Below are 23,251 nucleotides of genomic sequence, written 5' to 3'. Positions count from 1 at the left end.
GGGATACTACGACACGTATCAACCATGTCAGCAATACTGCCACCCGATCCCGTTAGTCGCCTCTTACGACAAGCATAGTCGCCTTTTATAGCAAGCATGGGTTGCTGAAGACCTATAATACCCGGATCTTCACGGGTTCCACACACAAGTGCATGCACGTGACTATGTGAACTAATATTTCGCCTCAACTTGAATTTCCATACATAACATTAACTTTTTTACTTTATAGTAAAAACTATGATACTATCGTTGAGGTGTCTTTATGTATTTGTAATTAGCTCATGAGCATCTGTATCTGTCAAGGCATTTGTCTGGGGCATCAGTCCAATGCTTGGGTTCACTGACTGCTCCTCATAGCGATCTTCCTCACGCAAGGGACCCCAGTCTGGTGCCGGGATGCTGGCAAGGCGCAGGCGCTGTTAACATACATCACTTTTGATAATCATCATCACGGCAGACTAAATCGTCACACTTAACGAATTTGCATATTCATTCATTTGTGACTTTTATTATATAAAATAGATCATAAAAATGATTATAGCGCTGCATGAAATTAATGTGTATAGTCCTCTTGCCTAAATCTCGTTAATTGTGGAACGATTATAAGAAATAGTGAGTATTTCATGTATCGAGTGAAAATATCTCCTTTCCCCCGACACGAGATGAGAGAAACATGATATTTCACGAGACACATGGAATATCCTATCTATTATATACTTTTTGTGTAGTATGATATTTTTGTATAACAATGTAAAACCTTGATACGTAGATTATCCCCAACACCCAGGGACGTGTCCAACCCTTGTAATTAAAGTAGTTCCGAGTTTAGAAAATCTTAAAAATATTCAAAAAAACAACGTTACAAAAACATATTTGAGGTCACTAAATATCATAACCATACATATTGGATATGATTATATACAAAATCAACTTCCACAAAAAAATTCTTGAAAGCTACGAGACCGCTGATGGAAGCAAAGGAATACACGCTGGTCAAGTGACAAAAATGGCGCTTTGTGAAACGAACAGCCTCGATTGACGAGTTAAATGAGAAATTTATAGTTTATAACGAAACATTTTCAAGAGAATAACAAACGGCAAGAAGCGATATTAACTCCATAAATGACCATCTGTTTTATTTGCCTTGTCAGTGTGGAAGTAAACCTTTTGTGCAAGGGCTAGACACTTACGATAAAGGGAGACAATTTGTGGGGAGGTCACTCTTGTATGACACTAGTTCCGTCAAAGTGTTATGTTCACTGCAGTGAAAATGCCACTTTTCTCAACTTCAGAAATCTCAGTCTTTCACACTGAAGTATACAATAATAATGTAAACTTGATTTCAGCAGGCTATATCATAGTAGTCGCAAAGAACCCTGTCTCGGACAGACAAACCAGAGGTCGATAGCATGAACAGCGACCTTCATCCTAAACGAGGCTAAAATGAAACTGATTACCTATAAGCAAGTGTATAAAGAGATGGTACAGCATACCATACCTGCTGTAAACTTCCCTTCCGCTTGAGCGTCTCGTAGACAAACATGATAGGAATTGGTACAGAGATTCCGACTGCCACTAGAATTCCTATTATTTCGGCATATTCCGGATAGATGTATTCTCCATAGCTGGGCGGCTCATATCCAAACAAGGAAAGGATGAAAGCAGCCTGCCAACACAGAAATATAGACATACACAGCGAGGATACAAACATAATAATTAATAAGGTAAAAAGGAACACTGGTAGGTCACAGCGACCGAAAAATTGATTTTGCAATCGAGCAGAACCCACTATATACTGATGAGCAAACGAAATTATACCTCTCACTTGATTTATATCTTTGATTTTCAATTGAAAATATCTTAAGATAGCGATATTACATCCAAAAAAGTGAACTGTACATACGCTTGGTCAGCAGTCAAAGAATACTTCCAGACAGTTTTATTTTTTAGAACATAATTTGATTTAAAACGTTTAAAAATTAAAAATAGACTTCGCATAACACCCAACTGCTGTTTGGTATCATAGACATCTTCTATTTGAAAACAATAAATTTGCTTTTTTCGGCACAATTTTAGAACATTACAAACACGGTAGGGGTCATATGGTTATATCAAACACTGGATTGTCTGTTCCAGACTCGATTATTTACAGACCGCCGTCATATAGCTGGAATATTGCTGATTGCGGCGTAAAACAACAAACCAACCAACCAACCAATGTATTTTTACACAATATTACCACAGATGAGTGATGGTCAAATAGATTCAGTATACTTTCTTTTGCCCCCCAGTATATATACTCGACCAAACGAAACCAAGATGTGGTATCAAGAGATTCATTATGTGACTTCTACAAGGCTTTGATGGATATACGTGGGGCATTTGCGTGTTTGGAAGATTGCAATATGAAACGGAAATCAAACATTAACGGAAACGTTTTAGCACATGCCTGTTTTATCAAGCCACAATCTCATTCATGGCAGTCGCAAACTCAAGCACCATTGTCCTAAATGGACTGTCTGGCACATTCTATGGATCTATGGGTTAGATCACGGATCTATATAGGTCCGTGGTCAGATGTGTTCTTTACGTAAAACAGATTGCTCTCCACGTCAAGACATTTTGTCCTTCGAATCTGTCGACTTTTTGTACGCAGTCATTCTGTCGACGATACACACAGCTCGCCATGTCTCATTTTAAGAAGGAAGCGGGACTCGTCACTACACCAAACGCAACGCCAACGTTGAGAAACCACTGAGGATGTAATTGACTCTGAAGTCGATTACGTTGAGGTACAATAATGCCATGTTAACGTAGGGCCTTGTTTCTGGAATTCTGGCGGTTACTGACAGTATGCGGCTATAGGAAGTAACCCCGAAACTTGTGTTGCAGTATACAATGCAGTTTGTTTCTCGTTTCATATTGCTTTGGGCACCAGCATAGTCTGCCACCAGCCTCTTCTCATATTATATTTGAGTCTTGACATGACGATTTTCAAATTCAGATCCTTAAATGAATTATTTGTGAAAACGACAGGTGTCAAAAACATGCTTTAAAAAAAGTTCGTGACAAATTCAATGGTTCCCAAAAAATGAAACATGCAAATGTCAAAGATCATCGATATTAACTCTCTCAAAGACAATTAAACCGTTTTGGGACATTTTATCATTTAGAATGAACATATAGACTCTTTTTAGGCAAAATAAAATATTTTCCATCCTCAAAATGTCCTTCCTCAAGAGTATATACAAAAACATGTTTTATGTAATCTAAATGTGTCGAAAACGTCACAGTGCATTATGTGGTACCACTGCTACTTTAGTTGCATATGGCATATTTTGAAACCTAGTCTGATAAACAGTACATACAAAGAGAATGACGGGCGTAACATAAGACGACAGAAAGCTCAAGACAAGTGGAGGACGACGGCCTGTCATCCTTTCTATATCTTTGCTGAACTTATCAGAACCTGCAAAAAAGAAACAGTGTGCTGTATGTGCATGTTACATGCAAATCCTTTGTCTGTAGACTTTTAATTTCATCTGTTTAAAAAAACACTACCCACAAAGTTACATGAGAGCACAAAAAACACTTTTCGACGCTATCAGACAGCGTTATTATTATTGCATTGACGTTTAATTTACCAAACAGCAAAAGAAACGCAAGTGTAGATTATGATTGATAAAACAGGAACTTTGCAATGCGAAACTTTCAAAACAGAAATGAACCAGATTTCCAGTGTTCATTTACACACGTGAAAAAATCACGTGTATTTTTTGGTCTGTTCGTTATAAGCTTCGGAAAAGGAAAACTGCCATCAGCTGAATCTGTCACTTCAGTCGACCTAAGAGTGAGTGAGTGGGTAGGGTTTTACGCCGTTTATAGCAATATTCCAGTAATATCGCGGTGGGGGACACCAGAAATGGTCTTCACACATTTTACCCAAGTGGGGATTCGAACCCGGGTGTTCAGCGTGACGAGCGAACGCCTTAACAACTCGGCTACCCCACCGCTCCTATTCGACCAGAGAAGCATGCCCCAACTGAGCCACATACAAAGAGGAATCGCCATCAGCATGTTGCAAGCCTGATCAACGCCTCCTGCTGTAGCCAGACACCTTGCATGTTGCACGACGACCACCACAAGATACGTATCTCGTCACCTGGTGACACATCTCCGAAACCAACTGCAACCTGGATGGCCTGTATCATCCAACAGAATTTATCACCGTCTGAGAGCAGCAGGGATCCAGTGCCGCCGCCCTTAGGTTGCCCAATACGTACTCTTCGGCTCCGCCAGCAACGTCTGCAGAGGGCCCAACAGCATCAACTCTAGATTCCACCTGTCAAACGCTGATGGACGCATACTTATGAAGAAGTTGCAACGAGCGTTATGCTGACTGCTGTGTTCTGCAAGCCAGCGGATGGTAAGGGGGGAGTCTGGGGTTGTGGGTTAGGATTTAGTTATCACCACAGGACGCATCTACACGTCTTCCGTGAACATGTGACAGCGGTTTTCTATAGGGATAACGTTCTTTGACGTCATGTTACACTTCTATTCATGGCTCATCCCCAACTCCAATTCTTCCAGGACATGGCCCGTCCCAGCGCAGTCATTCCATGGAGTTTTCATGAGATGGAACGTCATCAATGTTATACCATGGTCTTCTCCCTCCCGACATGGCACCAATGGAACATGTCTGGGATGAGATTGGATCCCGACTGGTAAGAAGAAGGCAGTCAAAGACTCTTCATCAACAGGAGGCTGAACCGATGCAGGAGAGAACCCAGCTTCTTCAGACGTTTTCCAGACACAATCAACTCAATTAGTGTACGGTGCACAGATTGTATAGCTGCTCCGGGAGGCCATCAATTATGTTATCAAAGCTACAAGACACTTGTCATTTTGGCACTCAAGGGGTATCTCCTTGAGCATGACAATTCATATGGTAATCAAACACATGCCCTCAAAGGTTGACCTGTCAGAAAATTGAATTAAAATGTATGTCTTATGTTTTCAAGTATTTCAAAAGAAAATTGCTTTCTTTGCTGTTCAGTTTAAACAAATAACAATTGTATAGTATGTGTTGAGAAGCGAATGCCTGAGCTGGGTTTAACACTGAACATATCAATCTGGAGAGAAGGTTTCTTGTATGGCGTCCCATACCGTAGATCCAGTAGATGACCACACATTCCAGGCAGCCAGTCACAAGGGCGTTGAAGGACGAGGAGTACCAGTCCAACAACTGGAAGTAGTACACTCCTCCCTGAAGAGTACAAGTCGTTATGTAACACATTAGTGCAATGTCTGCAAACATTTTGTTTGCTTGTTTTTTGTTGTTTAACGCCGTACTCAGCAATATTCCGGCTATATGACGGCGGTCTGTAAATACTTGAGTCTGGACCAGACAATCCAGTAATTGACATCATGAGCATCGATCCACGCAATTGGGATACGATGTCATGCATCAACCAAGTCAGCGAGCCTGACCACCACCCAATCCCATTAGTCGCCATTTACATGCAAACATCTAAGGTAAGGACAAATTGCATTTGTTTGGGGAAATCTTCAACGGAAATTCATTTTAATATCACCTTCTTCGTGTTGTAAGGACGAATATGCCAGGTTTGTGATAATTGGATATGTAACAGTAACTGAACATTGCCCGTTGTATCTGGCAGTGGATGGCAGCAATGGCAGCGAAAATTTTCATTTTTAATTTGACTTTCCTAGCCATACATTGTTTCCAAATTGAATGTATTTCTATTTCTCACAGATCATTCCACTGAAGCAGGACACGTGACGATCCGGATTAGAATAGGTCTTCAGCAACCCATGCTTGCTGTAAAAGGCGACTATATTGTTGAGTTCGGCGTTGAGCAACAAACAGACAAACAAACAAACAAACTGAAGTAGGGGTTTTAATCTAATGTGAGTAGGGACACTTACCGCAGTCACAAAAGGAATAGTAGACAGAAAGGAGACGAGACAAACGCTCAGGGTGACAACAACCCGCTTTTGTTGATGAGTCGAAGGAAATGCTTCCAAAATACCCGAGATTACACTTTCTACGAAGCTAAACTGTAAGAAAAGATAATGGCTTTACTTGTATGATACTGCATGTAGACAACAAAAAGAGTATGTACGGATGTGATTGGAAATATATTTAGCACAGCTATAACTCTTGAAAAATGCATGTGTGAACTCGTCGAATGATATACTTGCGATTCAATATTGCCATTGAATTAGCGTATTTCCACTACATAACTTGAAGAAATGGGGAAAACACAATCGAGTGGAAGATACCTCGAAGCAATTTGACGTAGTCTAAATGTTTGCCTACAAATAAAGTTGTAAATCAGCTCACACCCATAACCCAAAATAACATTGGTTTCAGTAGCATATACATTTGAAACCCAACGTGCATTTAAATATAACATGCACGTTAAATCAACAAACTGGCAATGCCTATTTTGATCCAGATGGGCAGATACTCAATGTTTTACCATGGAGTCTATGCCAACGGTGAGCAGTGTGAAGAAGAAGAGGACTGCCCAGAGTTGAGGAAACGGCAGATTGGCTACAGCCTCAGGGTAGATGATGAACCCAAGTCCTATTCCTAGTAAAGTACACAAAATTGTTATTTATTCAGCTACAATTGCAACACAAACATTGAATCCTACAGAACGTGATATGTGTTGTTACAAGTTGTGTTCCATCACCTACTACATGTAAACAAACTAAGAAACGTCCTTGTGAAGATGTTCACACTGGGCGTGTTCATGCTAGTGCAGTTGGTCATTTACGACCGAACGATTACAACCAACTGGCCTACGCGCAAATCTACCACGCCTGCTGAAGTTAATGAATTTGCAGGAGTATGCAGATTCGCGTGTCCAATTGTCAGGTCGAGTTTTTTATATATAGCTGAGCTTTGACAAGGAATTATCCATTTACAAACTTATCTTACTGATATTAAAATAATATGATTATTTACGACGGATGCAATTCACATCACGTGTTAAACACCAGAACGATTAATCATACAAATTGCCTAAATAAGTATTAAGTCAAGAGAACTCACGTTAGAGTTTTAATGGTGATCATATTTTCATTGTATGATGTTACAGAGCTACCAACCTGATGATACTACTTCAGATATGGGTACCTGGGCCTCACTGGCCATGAAACCAAGAGTAGAGAACACCACCAGACCACAGAAGATACTGCTTAACTCACCGATGATCGTTATAACCAAAACATCCCTTAAATGAAACATACATATCACATCGTTTTGCATGCCATATATGAGTTCATTTGTAATGCTAAGTTCTTTATTTCTTTATTTCATGTCTGGTAGAATATATGAGTCCTCACACTGAATGCAAATCCTGTGAATCTTCGGAATAATGAAGTCCAATTATATATACACTGTGAGTTTAATCTTCTGATCTGATCTCAGGTTGAATAGCATTACCTGAACATATTATTGTGGAAAGGGTTGAATCGCATTACCTGAACATATTATTGTGGAAAGGGTTGAATAGCATTACCTGAACATATTATTGTGGAAAGGGTTGAATCGCATTACCTGAACATATTATTGTGGAAAGGGTTGAATAGCATTACCTGAACATATTATTGTGGAAAGGGTTGAATCGCATTACCTGAACATATTATTGTTGAAAGGGTTGAATAGCATTACCTGAACATATTATTGTTGAAAGGGTTGAATCGCATTACCTGAACATATTATTGTGGAAAGGGTTGAATAGCATTACCTGAACATATTATTGTGGAAAGGGTTGAATAGCATTGCCTGAACATATTATTGTGGAAAGGGTTGAATAGCATTACCTGAAAATATTATTGTGGAAAGGGTTGAAAAGCATTACCTGAACTTATTATTGTGGAAAGGGTTGAATAGCATTACCTCAACATATTATTGTGGAAAGGGTTGAAACTGCCCATGGTGATGAGGCCGCCGAAAGTTGTATTCATGGAGTAGAAAGCCTGCAGCAAGGCCTCCAGCCACACCTTACGTGGAAATAAACTCGTTGATGTCATTGCACAGTACTGATTCAATGTTAACGTTGAAGACTTTAGACAATCAAACTCAGCATGTCATTTTGTAATATTGGGCCTCAGCCCTTTTATCGTAACACTAAAAGTTATCTTTTCCACAAAAATTCTACAAATATATCATGTATATTCATCATACTACAGACTGACTCTATCCATGGACATACTTAATCAAGAACGTGTACAGCCATCAAACAGATCTCTCCTTGGAATAGATAGTCAAGAATTGACATATAACATACATCTTGGAAAAAATAGTGTTATGAAATGTGTAATAAAAATGACAAAACCTTTTCCATAATCATACAAAATCTCTGCCGATTGCACTATTGCTACTAATATGACCTGAGCCGAGAGTAGGTAGGAGAAATCAGGTTTCGGGAAATAGAGAATGCCGTCTTCGGATCCCGGCATCATGCACGACCTGATCAGCAGCACAGCCAGCAGAAGGTACGGCGTCACCGCTGTCACGTACACAACCTGTGTGACATTGGCATAATGAGTTTGGGTTTACCAAGATGTTGGATGTATAGTTAGTTTTCTTACCCTTTTTCAAGCCAGATTGAAAGATATGTACAGCCAAGAATGGACCAATATATTTTCATCTACTAGAGCTCAAAGTTTCCAAAACCGCCTCCGTGGTCTTTTGGATAGGGCGTCAGCCAGGGGAGCGGAAGGTCGAGAGTTCGATCCCCTTCCGCGTTATACCAAAATACGTTAAAAGGTGGTACTTGTTGTTACCCTGCCTTGCGCTCGGTATAATAGGGGTAAAACAAGGACTGGTCGGCTCCGAGTCAGTAGACTGTTTGCGTGGGGTATTCGTGTTAAACTGTGGTATGGTATCTTTAATAGCAATATAAAATCGGCATTAATCCAGACTTGTACAAGCAGCCACACACACACACACTAACACACACACGCACGCACGCACGCACGCACGCATGCGCATACACACACACACAACAATAAATAAATGCATTTGAAGTTTTTGCAAATTACAGTTGAGTGTTCAAACGTCGTCTGTTTCAAATATTAGGCGCTCCATAATACATATACACGTATAACACATGGCACCTACCTTTCCAACTGATTTGACTCCGAACATCAAACAGAGAAACAAAACGGCCCAAGAGATAAAAGCACATATAACTAGATGGATCTGGACTGAACCAAGTGTGTCCACGCCATTGGACACCCTCAGAGCATTGTATCTGCAAAGACAACACAAAGGTATCTACCCATACAGTCAACTACGGTTATAACGAACTCAAAGGGACCACTAATTTTAGTTCGTAATAACCGTAGTTCCTTATAGGCATATGTACAGCATATATACAACTAAAGACCGGGACTAAAATATAAGTTCGTTATATCGGTCATTTCGTTATAAGCGTGTTCGTTATATACGTAGTTTACTGTATTTGTACAATCCCACTTCTGGCCAATCTAGATTTTCATTTAGCACATTGCTATGTTCAATATCATTTGATATTTAATTTGTTTATTTACATCATCCTTCTCATATATTGGAATGCAAAGTATCTAAAGCGTTGTTAAAAAATATCCAAATGTCTTCGAGATGTGCTCTAACTCACATGATCTATTTCTTTAGAACATTAACTGATTAAATGATTAAGTTGCTTTCAAGTTGTTTTTATCATATACTCTTCAAATTGTAGCTCGTATTCGAGAATATCATGATTTCAGAAAGGAAAGAGCTTTCGAGGGATGGTAATGGATTGATAAGAAAAAGGAAGGACTAAGTGTAACATGACAATCAACGGAACATTTGACTCGTGAAAATCCGGGTTAGAATAGGTCTTCAGCAACCCCTGCTTGCCGTTAAAGGCGACTATGCTTGTCGTAAGAGGCGACTAACGGGATCGGGTGGTCAGGCTCGTTGACTTGGTTGATGCATGTCATCGTATCCCATTTGCGTGGATCGATGCTCATGATGTCAATCACTGGATTGTCTGGTCCAGACTCGATTATTTACACACCGCCGTCATATAGCTGGAATATTACTTAGTGTGGCGTTAAACAACAAACTTTGTGTGGCTGAATGAATAGTCCTAGTCCTAGGCTTTCAAACTTTTCATGTTTAAACCATGGATGGAAAGCAGAATAGTCAAACTGTGCACAGACTACTACCGTCTTATCCTTTTTACATGCACATGTTAGTGCGAATGAATATATCATGACTGCTGCAAGGCGTTATACACAGTAAGTGAAAACATTACCACTTAAAAGAAGACACAGACTCACTGCCAGAATTCCTCTGATGCTGTCAAGGACTCGTTTGGCTTTCTCCAAGCACCTGTACCCCCGGGGACATTTCCGGCAGTGAGATTCAGATAGGAGTCGTTGTATGTGATGTTGCTGCCGAGATCTTTGACACACAGATCTGTGTTCCACCAATTGCCACAGGTTGTCCAAGGCAGTGTTGGCCAAAATGACTTATATAGATAGTATATAGTCCACGCAATGGCTAGATTGTAGGAAACGGAGCCTAAGAATGAAACTATTGTCTGCGAGGTTCCAATGCCTGGAAAGAGAAGCAAGTAATGTAGAAACAATGTTGAAGGTATTATTCCACATCAAAGTTGATAAACCGATAAAATAACATAAAATCAGTAGAAAGAACGCGTACACGTTCATGTCAGGATCAAGCGTTGTACTGTGGCCGAGTGGGTTAGATCGCTGACTTTGTGTGCTGGCGATTAGGTGCCTCACTCTGGGAGTGTGGGTCCGAATCAAAAGTACGAGAATCTGTACTTAACGAAGAAAGCGTTATCCCAAGTACAACATTTGTTACATTTGACCACTTTCTAAATGACATCGTGTGTTCATTTCCTTTTACAATTGCTTCTTTCCCCAATTAACATCTTTACAAGTGAATGACACTGGTGTATGTTGAATATGCACTTGTGCAGACAGACACTGTTTAAGTCCACGGGATCTAGCAGAGGACAGTATTACGTATTGGAGAAAACACGCCTACGAGGTTTTGGTAAACAGAGCATGCCCTGGGGAGAGGGAAAAACCAAGGGGCCGAAGCTGTCCTTTCACCAGAGACTCTGAAGTGATGTCGCTTTTAAATATCCACGCGGAACTGTACACATGACATTCAATTTTAATTGAATTAAAATTTTGAATTTCTACTTGTTGTCATATTTTCAGTTACTTGGTTAAACCTGGGATTTGAGGTTTTACATTCAAAGTAAAACCTCCCGAACGAAAATAAAACCTCATAATAGGTTTTACTTTGAAAGTAAAACCTCACCATAGGTTTTAATGCCTATAGAAAGAACTCTCTTACTTAATAGAGATCCCAATGAATAGGTTATAAATTGGCGTCCTGACCTTTAAACAAAGGGCACATGGTCCACACGTGAGCTGCACTCCTGCTGGAGAACTGACCAATGGAAACCTCCAGGAAGAAGATGGGAACAGCGCACAGCAGTATTCCACTGAAATATGGGATGAGGAAGGCACCTGTGAAACGAAACAAAAAATATTAAGAGATAATATTCAACTATTTCATCGCGAATACACTTATCGTGACGACACCAATTGTGTAGATCGATGCTCATGTCAATCACTGGAATGTCTGGTCCAGACTCGATTATTAACAGAGCGCAATCGTAAAGCTTGAATATTGCTGAGTGTGGCGTTAAACAACAAACACAATCACATGTCATGATAAATGTTTTGAGTGAGATTTCTCCACAATCAGTATTATGTTCACAGACCATATTCTTCCCAAGTTTCGGGCCGCAAATAAGTATTTCATTCATATACAACTTGACAAGTGTTAAGCTAATTTGCTGTTTACATATGCCAAAAGGTATATCAGTGCTTTCTGAGAAAACAATATTTATGTATTTACAAAACTGATGACTGCCTGTAGTTGATGGTAGGTAGCATATGTTTTACCATTTGTGAAGTCATTTTCAATCAATTATGCTCAAGATGTGTTATAATAAATTACATCCATACATACCTCCTCCATTCCTGTTACAGAGGTAAGGAAATCTCCAAAATGTCCCAAACCCTACAGCAAAGCCGATTTGAGACAGTATATACTCTCTTTTATTTGTCCAAACTTCTCGTTGTCCACGATCGCCTGCCTTTCGTCCTCTCCCCGACATGATGACCAAATGGTTCACGCACCTCTCACGACATTTTTAAACTTGAATTAGGAACAGCCAGTTAACTCGTTTTGTTTGCTTATACATTTGTGTTTGCTTCACGCATGTTTCGGGGAGCACCTGTTAAGAAATGATGAGAATGTTTGCAATGGGGCGGGGACGAGTCCAAATGTACTGCCCGGGTACCCATCACCCTATTACCCGACCCTACCCGGGTACCTACTGTAGGTCTCAGGAGATGTCTCAAAATGTCCGGTAGCGAGCATTTTCCATAGCCCTCGCAAAACGTATTTAGATACATGTATTAAACAATCTGGTCATTCATACACTGAAGTTGAATTAAGTTATATATTTTTTCAACCATATGAAAAATCGGTAGGAATGGGTGCATATTCAGAAAGAAATGCGAACATTAGTGACTTTACTGTAACCATAGAGTTCTAGATCATTTTTGTCATTATACAATATATCACGTGACTAACCACGGGTCCGGATAGTCCTGTGGGTACCCGGGTCCTACTCAGTACCCACCCGACCCGAGCACCCGAGTTACCCGTCCCAGCCCTACCTACTTACGAGGGGTGGCTGAAGAGTTCTAAGCCTAAGTGGGATATCTCAATCGCATTGAAACAAACTTTTGCCACCAACAAGTACAATCATTTAATGAATCATAGACATAAGAACTGCAACTGTAGTGTTATTATTGTCTTTGTACCAGACCATCTTGTGAACCTACCCTTTGAAATCACCAGAAATGGACAAAACTGGCTATAGGGCAGTCATCAAGTACCTGCAACTGAAAGAGCTAACTCAAACACAGATACAGGCTGACATGGTCTCAACTTTAGGGGGTGATGCCCCTTCCTTTTCCACTGTAAAGAAGTGGGCTGCGGAATTCAAGCGTGGCAGAGAGAGCCTTGACGATGAGAACGGCCTTCAACAGCAACCATTCCGGAAAAAAAACATTACCCGGGTGCATGACATGGTGATGGCTGATTGACGATTGACCACTGGACATATTGCCAGTGTTGTGGGCATCTCTCATGAGAGAGTTGAGCACATTATCACCAACGAGTTGGGAATGACAAAAGTTTCCGCAAGATGGGTGCCAAAGCTCTTGACAGCGGATCAGAAACGTGTGAGATTCCTGACGTCCCGTGACAATTTATGCCGTTTTGAAGCAGATCCCGATGATTTTTGGCCCGATTTGTAACCATGGATGAGCCCTGGATTCATCACTTTCAACCAGAAACCAAAATTCAGTCTAAACAATGGAAGCATCCGGAATCACCAGCCCCCCAAAAAACCAAGTCGGTTCCTTCTGCTTGAAAGGTGATGGCTTAAGTCTTTTGGGATTCCAAGGTTATTCTGCTGATTGACTATCATGAAAAAGGCCAGACTATCAATGGAAGACATTATGCTGACCTACTGAGACAGTTGCGTGAAGCTATCAAAGCAAAGCGACGGGGAATGCTCACTAAAGGAGTCCTGTTCCACCAAGACAATGCTCCTTCTTCACAAATCGGTGTTTGTCATGTCAGCGATCCATGATTGTGGCTTCGAACTCATTGACCATCCCCCTTATTCACCCGATTTGGCCCCGTCAGACTTCCACCTGTTTCCCAAAATGAAAAAGGAACTAGCCGGTCACCATTTTCCTAGTAATGATGAAGTCAGTTCCGCTGTTAATGACTTTTTTAGGATGGCTGAAGAAAATTTCTTCATGACCGACATCCAGGCCTTGCAGCATCGCTGGCAAAAGTGTGAAAACCTGGAACGGGACTATGTGGAGAAATAAATGAAAACCATCGATTTTGTACGGGTCTTTCACAGTTAGACTTAGAACTTTTCAGACAACCCTCGTATTAGGGGGTTGTCTTTGATTTAATATCTAGACTAACGTGTAACCCCACACGAACATCACGACAACAACCCGTCTTACATGCAGTGAAAACAACTCTCTGTCCACTGGTCGCATACATGAATTTCTTGTTTAAGACAACCCAATAGAAGGAATATGTGCATATGTATTTCAGTGCAGAGCAAATACACCAAATATCATCACTTCAAACTGCAAATATGTCTGAGCACAGTTTCAAACTGTATAATAATTTCGTACCAAATTTCCATTTTTCATTTTTTCAATGATGTGATTTGGTTGGTTGGTTGGTTGGTTTGTTGTTTAACGCTGCACTCAACAATAGGTCTTCAGCAACCCATGCTTGCCGTAAAAGGCGACTATGCTTGTCATAGGAGGCGACTAACGGGATCGGATGATCAGGCTCGTTGACTTGATTGATACATGTCATTGTATCTCAATTGCGTGGATCGATGCTCATGATGTCAATCACTGGATTGTCTGGTCCAGACTCGATTATTTACAGACCGCCGTCATATTGATGGAAAATTGCTGAATTCGGCGTTAAGCAACAAACAAACAAACAAACAAACAAAACTTAAATGAGTCAACATTAGTATAGAGCTGACGAAGTAGTTACTTTACTTACTCACTCACTCACTCACTCACATGTACTTACGTACGATTAAGGTACTTAAACACCACAGCCTTCACTTGAATGTTCTCCAAGATCCTAACGTTCAGCTGTATCGTTAATATCAGCAAATGCTTGATAAAAGTGTCACAGTCTAGTATATGTAATTATTTATTTAACGCATGAATTAACTCATAGTCATGTAAATAGGTTCTTATCTATATATCGCTTTACATTATTATTGCCATTTCAGCAATTGTAAACTAATTATTCATAAGGAATGGCATCGTTTTTACATTTGAAACCTGTCCATGTTTATTTGAATAGAATATGAAATGCAGGTTAGAACATGCATGAAAACCATTCAACAGGATTTACTAAATTGATGCTTTTAAGAATAATAGACCAGTGCAATAATTGGTGGCACCATACATGGATAACTAGATCCATAAATGTCATGTCATCAATGTAAACATCTTCAAACTCTATTTTTATTCAAAGTTTCACATCTGAAATTCGCATTGTTTATAAACTATTGTTTATAACATGTCATATTTGGTCTACTTGTTCTTAAAATTCCCGGAGCGGTCGTGTAGCCCAGTGGTTAGTTAAAGCGTTCGCTTCTCACGCCGAAGCCGAAGCCCGAGTTCGATTCCCGACATGGGTACTATGTGTGAAGCCCATTTCTGGCGTCCCCCGCCGTGATATTGCTGGAATATTGCTAAAAGCGGCGTAAAACCATACTCACTCACCCACTCACTTAGAATTCCCGATATATTGATACTTGATCAGTTTCAGTATTATTTAAATCCTGAAATGCATGACGTGTGTTGGGCATAGAAAACGAGAGAACGCCTACGTGCCCGTCATCGAAAGCGGCTTGCGGCTTCATCCATGCCTGAATACGTGCGTGACTGCGCCCAATTACCGTTCAAAGACGCTGGTTATCAAATTCACTATGTAATCGCATGGTAGTAAAAAAATGGTGTAAGATGTAAAACAGTGCGAATGAATTGAAACCTATAGTGTTGATTTTGTTTGAAATATGCCTGTGTTGGTTAAACATTTTTTAAAATTAGTTTTTGTCAAATGAATTTTACGAACAAAGCGTTTGCCGACGTGATCATGCCTTGCAACAAAGTTTTCTTGTGTCGTTATAAGGGACCTAGGCTAACATCTTGTCTCTGAAATGCACATATTTTTACAGAAGAAAAATTATGAAATGTAATAAAAAGCAACCCAGAGACTTTCTTCGATATTGCAGTAATCTATACTTGCCAAACATTATAGACTTGTCTGGGCTGTATTGGATATATTTGTTTCAGGGCCTGTATGACATGTTCAGACTATGGCGGACTCTTACCTTGAATATGTCTATGTCTATCACTTGAGACGAGTCTCTCCTTACTGTTCTGTCCAACTGCCTTCAGTTTGGCATTCTGTATCCTTTCACGTTGACTATGTCTCTCCAAAATCTGTAATACATACGCCTTATTTCGTTGTTGGCTGTTTGTACAAAACACTCCATATTGCTCAAATATTAGCAAAGCCCTAGCCAAGGTAATCCTTGTACGGAAGCGTATTCTTGTAAAATCAATCTAGCGGTTGATAATTACTATAAGTACACAGAAGGAACTTATTACAATTTCTACACTTAGACTAGAAATTAAAACCAGATAACCTGTGAAGATACACTGCCATTTAGAAAGTGGTCAAATGTATCAACTGTTATATTTGGGATCACTTTCTTAGTAAAGTACTTATTCTCGTTCTTTTTGGGATTGAGTCTCGTCCGGGATTCGAACCCACACTGCCAGAGTGAGGCACCTAATCGCCAGCACACAAAGTCAGTGATCTAACCCACTCAGCCACCGAGGCTTCTACAAAAAGGAAAGTCCGACAACTGGTAGTCTAGATCACATACTTTGTGTACCCCTCTGACAAGGGTAATTTGGCACGGCTCCCATGGCCGAAAGCTATGAACACACAATGCCATATATGATAATAAATTGACATTGTCACTGTGCATATGAGCACAGTAGCCACATTGAAACAAACACAGAAAATGAAAACTGACTACTCACGTGGATTTCAGAAAATATATATATAATGTAGTCTTAAATAAAACAACCAAATAAAGAAACAAACTGCCAATGTGGAAATATCGACCAGTATAACATTTTTACAAATTAAACACGTTACTGCAATGTCATTTGCATACATAGCGGTAACAGCTTGTCAATAATTAGAAAAGAAATAGAAATGAAACCTTTTGAATAAGTAACTGAAAACTATTCACAGATGCCGTATTAATGATAATAAGGGTGAGGTTACCGTAACTGTACCTAGGACTCGCGCGTTTTAAAGGACTAAGCCTCATGTTGTTGATAGCAAATGTACGCTGAACGATGTAGATTAATGTACCAGTCGTAATATGTTAATGGCTGTTCTTGACTTTAGGTGATGGTAATCAACTGTTACCATTTATTTTCATTTTCATGGGCGCGTTGCTAACTGCGTTTTGGTGTTGAACACCTGTACATTGTATTTCTAACAAATAAATGTAATAAAGGTATGAAACCTATACAGTAAACTACGGTTATAACGAACACGCTTATAACGAACTGACGGATATAACGAACTTACTTTTTGGTCCCGACTACTTGCTGTAGTCATGCTGTATATGTACTTATAACGAACTACGGTTATAACGAACTAAAATTAGTAGTCCCTTTGAGTTCGTTTTAACCGTAGTTTATTGTATTTACATTTACGAGAAAACAAACCAAATAAAATACATAATAAGGTGCGGCACGAGTTATTTCCCTTCTTTTTGTAACTGCAGTTAATCTGCTGGGGTGTCACACCTTAAACATGGCGAAGCTATTTGCCTCACATTTTGCAGAAAACATACAGGAGTAAAGAGTCAAATATGTTAAAGACAACACACAAAAGGCACTAATACCTTTGATCATCCGTAAATGGCTTCCACGGGAGATAACGCTTGGGTGAGATCAAGCGATATCTACACTGTAGATATCGCTGCAATAAAACTGCATCACAATGTTTTACAGACCATTGTGATGTCATTGGTTTCCATGACGTCACAATCAAATGACATCACAGATGGCTCTGCTACTGAAGTTGTTAGCAGTACTTTTTACTTAAGACACTGCTTATTACTGTCTACAAACTGAAAAAGTTGTAAGAATGATGTTGGATGATAGATAAAATCTCACCCTCGTGTCTTTTGATATCAAATATAACAACACTCGTTGATATAATTGATATCAAACGACACGAGGGTGAGATTCTCTATATGTATGTACTTAACGGAGAAACAACAAACTGACTTTAAAGCGATTGATTCGCCATGATAAGCCGAAGTTTTGAACCATTTCTACTTTGACGCTCGTTAACGTAACGGGAGCTCTATAATAACTTCTTCAGTAGAAGACTTCCGACACAGCTTAAACAGGTACCTAATTTCACCCCGTATAACTGAAAAATTGATATCTTGAAGAATTCGGAATGTCATTATGCAAATTTTAACTTCACAACTCGCATGCGCGAACTAAAGGATGCAAGGCTATGGATCACTTTTTAAGGTGAGATGAAATTGGGTTTTAACGTCGCGTCCAAGATTATTGCACTTATATAGCAACGTACACGCACGTTTGTGTGTGCGTGTGTGCGTGTGTGTGTGTGTGTGGTGCTGAGATACCATGCCGCAATTTAACATGAATACCCAACTCAGACACAGTATACTGACTCTGAGCCGACCAGTCCTTGTTTTAGCCCCTTAATGCCGAGCGCCAGACAGGGTAACAACAAGTACCATCTTTTAACGTCTTTTGTATGACGTGGCCGGGGATCGAACCCCGGACCTTTCACTCTCCGGGCGGACGCTCTACCACTAGACCACGGAGGCGGTCGATCACTTTCTAAACATTCAAGAGATGATATGTCCAAGATGTATCAAAATATAAACGTGAACCCGAATACGCCCATGGGACTACTTCTCAATAAGGTTAATTCGAGATCAGGTTGTATTTCTGTTATGGGGGAGAACCTATGCCCAGATTGCCTTTTCTTTTGAAAACTATCTTTCCAAGTTTCGATCGCTGATGGTAGAGACCAAAGGATTCGTTTTGTGAAATAGACGTTGTGTTACTGCATGTGACACTGCAAAGACACTATCAAACATCATCAGTAACCATCGTAGAACACGTGGTTCGTCACAGTCGTATACTAACCATTCCAACACTACAACTAAGGGGACCATTCTAACCAAACACAACTCTTCTCCAGCACAAATATTGGCTCTCGCTTGTCATACTGTGAGGTGAGGTGAAATTGGGTTTAACGTCGCGTCCAAGATTATTGCACTTATATAGCGACGTGCATGCACGTGTGTGTGTGTGTGTGGCTGCTTGTACTAGACCGGACTGATGCCGATTTATAGTGCTAGCACACTGAGAAACCATGCCGCAGTTTAACATGAATACCCCTCTCAGACACAGTATACTGACTCCGAGCCGACCAGTCATTGCTTTAACCCCTTAATGCCGAGCGCCAGACAGGGTAACAACAAGTATCATCTTTTAACGTCTTTTGGTATGACGCGGCCGGGGATGGAACCCCGGACCTTCCGCTCTTCGGGCGGACGCTACCACTAGACCACGGAGGCGGTCGTCATACTATGAGATTTCCCTGGATACATATTATCGTATTTCAGAAGAAGAAATATTACACGTGGGACACACTATAAAGATGCTGAATCTAACAAAATACTTACCCAAAAGTCGTACAAACCAATGGGGGTGATGCCTCCTTTGCAAAGGGAGGTTGGTTGGTTGGTTGGTTTGTTGTTTAACGCCGCACTCAGCAATATTCCAGCTATATGAAGGCGGTCTGTAAATAATCGAGCCTGGACCGGACAATCCAGTGATTGACATCATGAACATCGATCCACGCAATTGGGATCGATGTCATGCATCAACCAAGTCAGCGGGCCTGACCACCCGATCCCGTTAGTCGCCTCTTACGACATGCATAGTCGCCTTTTACGGCAAGCATGGTTTGCTGAAGACCTATTCTACCCCGGATCTTCACGGGTCCTTGCAAAGGGAGGAAACCACTCTCAGAAAAATAAGGCCATCTGTCGGGAGACTTCGAAGATGTACGAGAAACTGCACACGTATCGATATACCAAACCGCAGTTCAGGATATTTGATTGAAAAAAAGTTGTCATGTAAAAAAAAAATGATGCTTCAATCTGCGAAAACAAATTGTCTGCCACAAAAATACCTTCTTGCAAGGCGTTTTTTTTTAGGTAAATAAATATTTAAACTTATTGTCTTAATTATATAATATCTGGTTTTGCAGCAGTGGCCAAAAACACCAAAAATCTCATGATCATACAAAGTCCCAGCCCGAAGAGACAACCGGATAAATAAACCCACAAGGAAACAATATGTGGAGCCAAGATTTGGCGCCCCTACTTTGAAATTGATGGAATGTTCCATAATTTGGTAAAATAACTTACTCTCTCACTGACTCGTGTATTAAGGCAGGCTACGGTATATGCAGATAAAGTATTCAGCGTGGTAGGACACAATCTAGTTGATATTCAGAATAGCAACAGAGCCAGTGAAGAGTGAGTGAGTGAGTTAAAGTTTAACGTCACATCGGCAATATTTCAGCCATATCGTGACGACAGTGAAGAGAAACTCCAGTCTATCACAGGCAACCTGGGCTGATCTTTTTGATTAAATTCTTTAATGTACAATATCATAAGCTAATGCTTATGTATATCTTAGTATCTAATATTAGCTGACCATTATCAATACCATTTTTAATCTTAGTTCAGTATTGGAGTATGGCAATTACGAATCTGGAGTAAAATATTCATTCGGTTTTCACTGAGTTTGTTGATAGGTGTTTGCCCGTTGCATAGGTAATTCAGGGAGACACGATGTTCATTCCCTAAAGTAAATTATCTATGTAGTATTTGTAGTGATTGAGTGAGTGTGGTTATACGCCGCTTTTAGCAATATTCCAGCAATATCACGGCGGGGGACACCAGAAATGGACTTCACACATTGTACCCATGTCGGGAATCGACTCCGGGTCTTCGGCGTGACGAGCGAACGCTTTAACCACTAGGCTACCCGACCGCCCCTGTAGTATTTGTAAGCCAGGCATTTAGCATGCATTTAACATGGATCTCGAAATATGTAAGTCAATATGTGTTTACATGCTGTGAGACAACCGGTATTCCTATACGTCAACGGTATACGCGCGTCCCTGTTTGGCCGAATGTTGCGAATTGCTGAAAAAAAACTGTCAGAAAGGAGAGAAGCATTGTTCTTCACAGTTCCTTCAATTGTTTATCATGTAATGTCTTTTTAAATGCAAGGTGAATTTTTGCAAAGAACTATGGTACTACTATTGTGATATCCTTATATACATCATGGTAGGTTTGGTATTCTTTGTGACCCGTAAAAATCCGGGGTAGGTCTTCAGCAACCCATACTTGAGGTGAAAGGCGACTATGCTTGTCGTAAGAGACAACCAACAGGATCGGGTGGTCAGGCTCGCTGACTTTGTTGATGCATGTCATCGTATCCCAATTGCGTGGATCGATGCTCATGATGTCAATCACTGGATTGTCTGATCCAGACTCGATTATTTACACACCGCCGTCAAATAGCTGAAATATTGCTGAGTGCGGCGTTAAATAACAAACAAACAATGGTATTCTTTGTTTGTGTATCTGGCAAGGTATTAGTCGGTGATGTCAGTCCAGTTCTCCGGCTGGCCGCCAGTCTGCTTCTGATAGCCATCCTCCCTAAACAAGGGACTCCAATCTGGTGACGTCTACTGCCAAGGCACAAGCACTGAAAAATACATCTCTTTTGATAATCATCATTGACAACGCACACAATCGTCAAATTATGCACCAATATTAGAATCAATCAGATTTTTCTGGCTTCGTTTATTGAATAACATAAATTGCCAGTGTAACAAGCTACAATGGATAGAAAAGCATTTGACATATTTTTTCTCTGTTCATGCCAATGAGTATTTAAATGTTCACAGAGATTTAATCATGTCATGTTGAGGTGTTTGGAAAAGTCTCCTGAATCGAAATAGTGAGTGAATGTTGTTTTACCCCAAACTATAATCAAGCCTTACAATGATAGACTTATGTGCAAAACTAACAGGAACCAGTAATATATTATGTCTGTCATCCACAAATTGTTGAGACTAACAGGACGTACAAAAAGAATAATGGGGAAACAAGATTTGTTTGTTTGGTGTTAACGCCGCACACAGCAATATCCCAGCTATGCCAGGGGTCTGTAAATAATCGAGTCTGGCCCTAATCCAGTGATTGACATCATGAGCTTCGATCCAAGCAATTGGGATACGATGACATGCATCAACCAAGTCGGCAAACCTGAACACACAATCCCGCTAGTCCCCTTTTACGACAAGCATAGTCGCCTTTTACGGTAAGCATGGGCTGCTGAAGACCTATTCTACCCCGGATCTTCACGGGTCGGATGGTCTAAGTGACGTTTACATCAACCTCAACCAGGGCAACAGAATCTGAGCAATTACGCCAAGTTCTTGGTGGAAAAGGGGGCTGCCATTCCATAAAGTTTCCTCCACAAGCTTCTCGGTTCCATGGACAGGGAGTGTGCTGGAGATGGTGAAACAACCGGAATATGCCAAGATGTTTCCGTTCACGTTGGTTGAACTGTGATGATCTTTGGTGTCTTCCAAACACACACATGCCGACCACAACGCTTTTAAAGCATTGTAGAAGTCACACAATCAATTTCCTGAAAACACGTGCGTTGGTTTGTTTTGGAAAGTATGTAACTTCACTGCTTTCATTGAGCTCTGTAGTGTTGAACAATTCTGTATGTGACTGTTCTCATGTTTATGCTAAGGATCATTAAATAATTGCCTGTTGCCCTCTCATTCAAAAACGGTCTTTTAGTACTGGACACTTAGTTTGTTGTGGTTATTAGTTAAGAAACGAAAATAGTGTTAAGTCTGCAACTAAGATGTCACAATGAGGCAGCGGAAGGCAATGAGAAATACTGTATCGCCACAGTCTTACCTGCTTACCCTTTTCGCGAACACCTGGTGTCATCACTGATTTTCAGTGGCCCATGCATATAGCTGGAATATTGCAGAGTCCGGCGTTAGACAAACAAACAAAACGTTCGGTTATGACAGAACAAAATAAACTAATAGTTTCTGCTCTAGCCTTGCTCCAAGGCTGTACTTAACGGTAAGTCCGTGGTGTATAGTAACACTATCTTTATAATAGGCAAGTCTGGATACTAGAGTAGGCGGATACTATATCTACGGACGCTAGTTTCTTAAAGAAACAACTTGTTCTTATTATGTGTATAATCAAGAAATAATGATTTAAACAAATAATTAATGCCTTAGAGACTTGTGCAAGTCTATTTCTGCTCGTACAAATGCCTCTTTAAAACAGAC

General features: G+C 40.4%; 1 protein-coding gene across 1 annotated transcript; it reads right to left on the bottom strand.

Annotated features, from left to right (window-relative positions):
* Positions 1-260: 260 nt before the first annotated feature.
* Positions 261-12,233, bottom strand: LOC139478101 (sodium-dependent proline transporter-like). Its single transcript, XM_071260416.1, has 13 exons — positions 12,086-12,233; positions 11,446-11,577; positions 10,348-10,627; positions 9,161-9,293; positions 8,428-8,562; positions 7,934-8,037; positions 7,141-7,265; positions 6,507-6,619; positions 5,950-6,081; positions 5,167-5,266; positions 3,369-3,469; positions 1,499-1,666; positions 261-416 (listed from the first exon to the last, which is right to left on the bottom strand). The coding sequence occupies exons 1-13, from the start codon at positions 12,231-12,233 to the stop codon at positions 261-263; spliced, it is 1,827 nt and encodes a 608-aa protein (XP_071116517.1).
* Between the last annotated feature and the right edge of the window lie 11,018 nt (positions 12,234-23,251).

This window comes from Haliotis cracherodii, unplaced genomic scaffold (assembly GCF_022045235.1).
Source record: "Haliotis cracherodii isolate W230 unplaced genomic scaffold, xgHalCrac1.p SCAF_39, whole genome shotgun sequence".
In the NCBI taxonomy this organism is placed as follows: domain Eukaryota; kingdom Metazoa; phylum Mollusca; class Gastropoda; order Lepetellida; family Haliotidae; genus Haliotis; species Haliotis cracherodii.
This window is presented reverse-complemented; position numbering and strand designations above follow the sequence as displayed.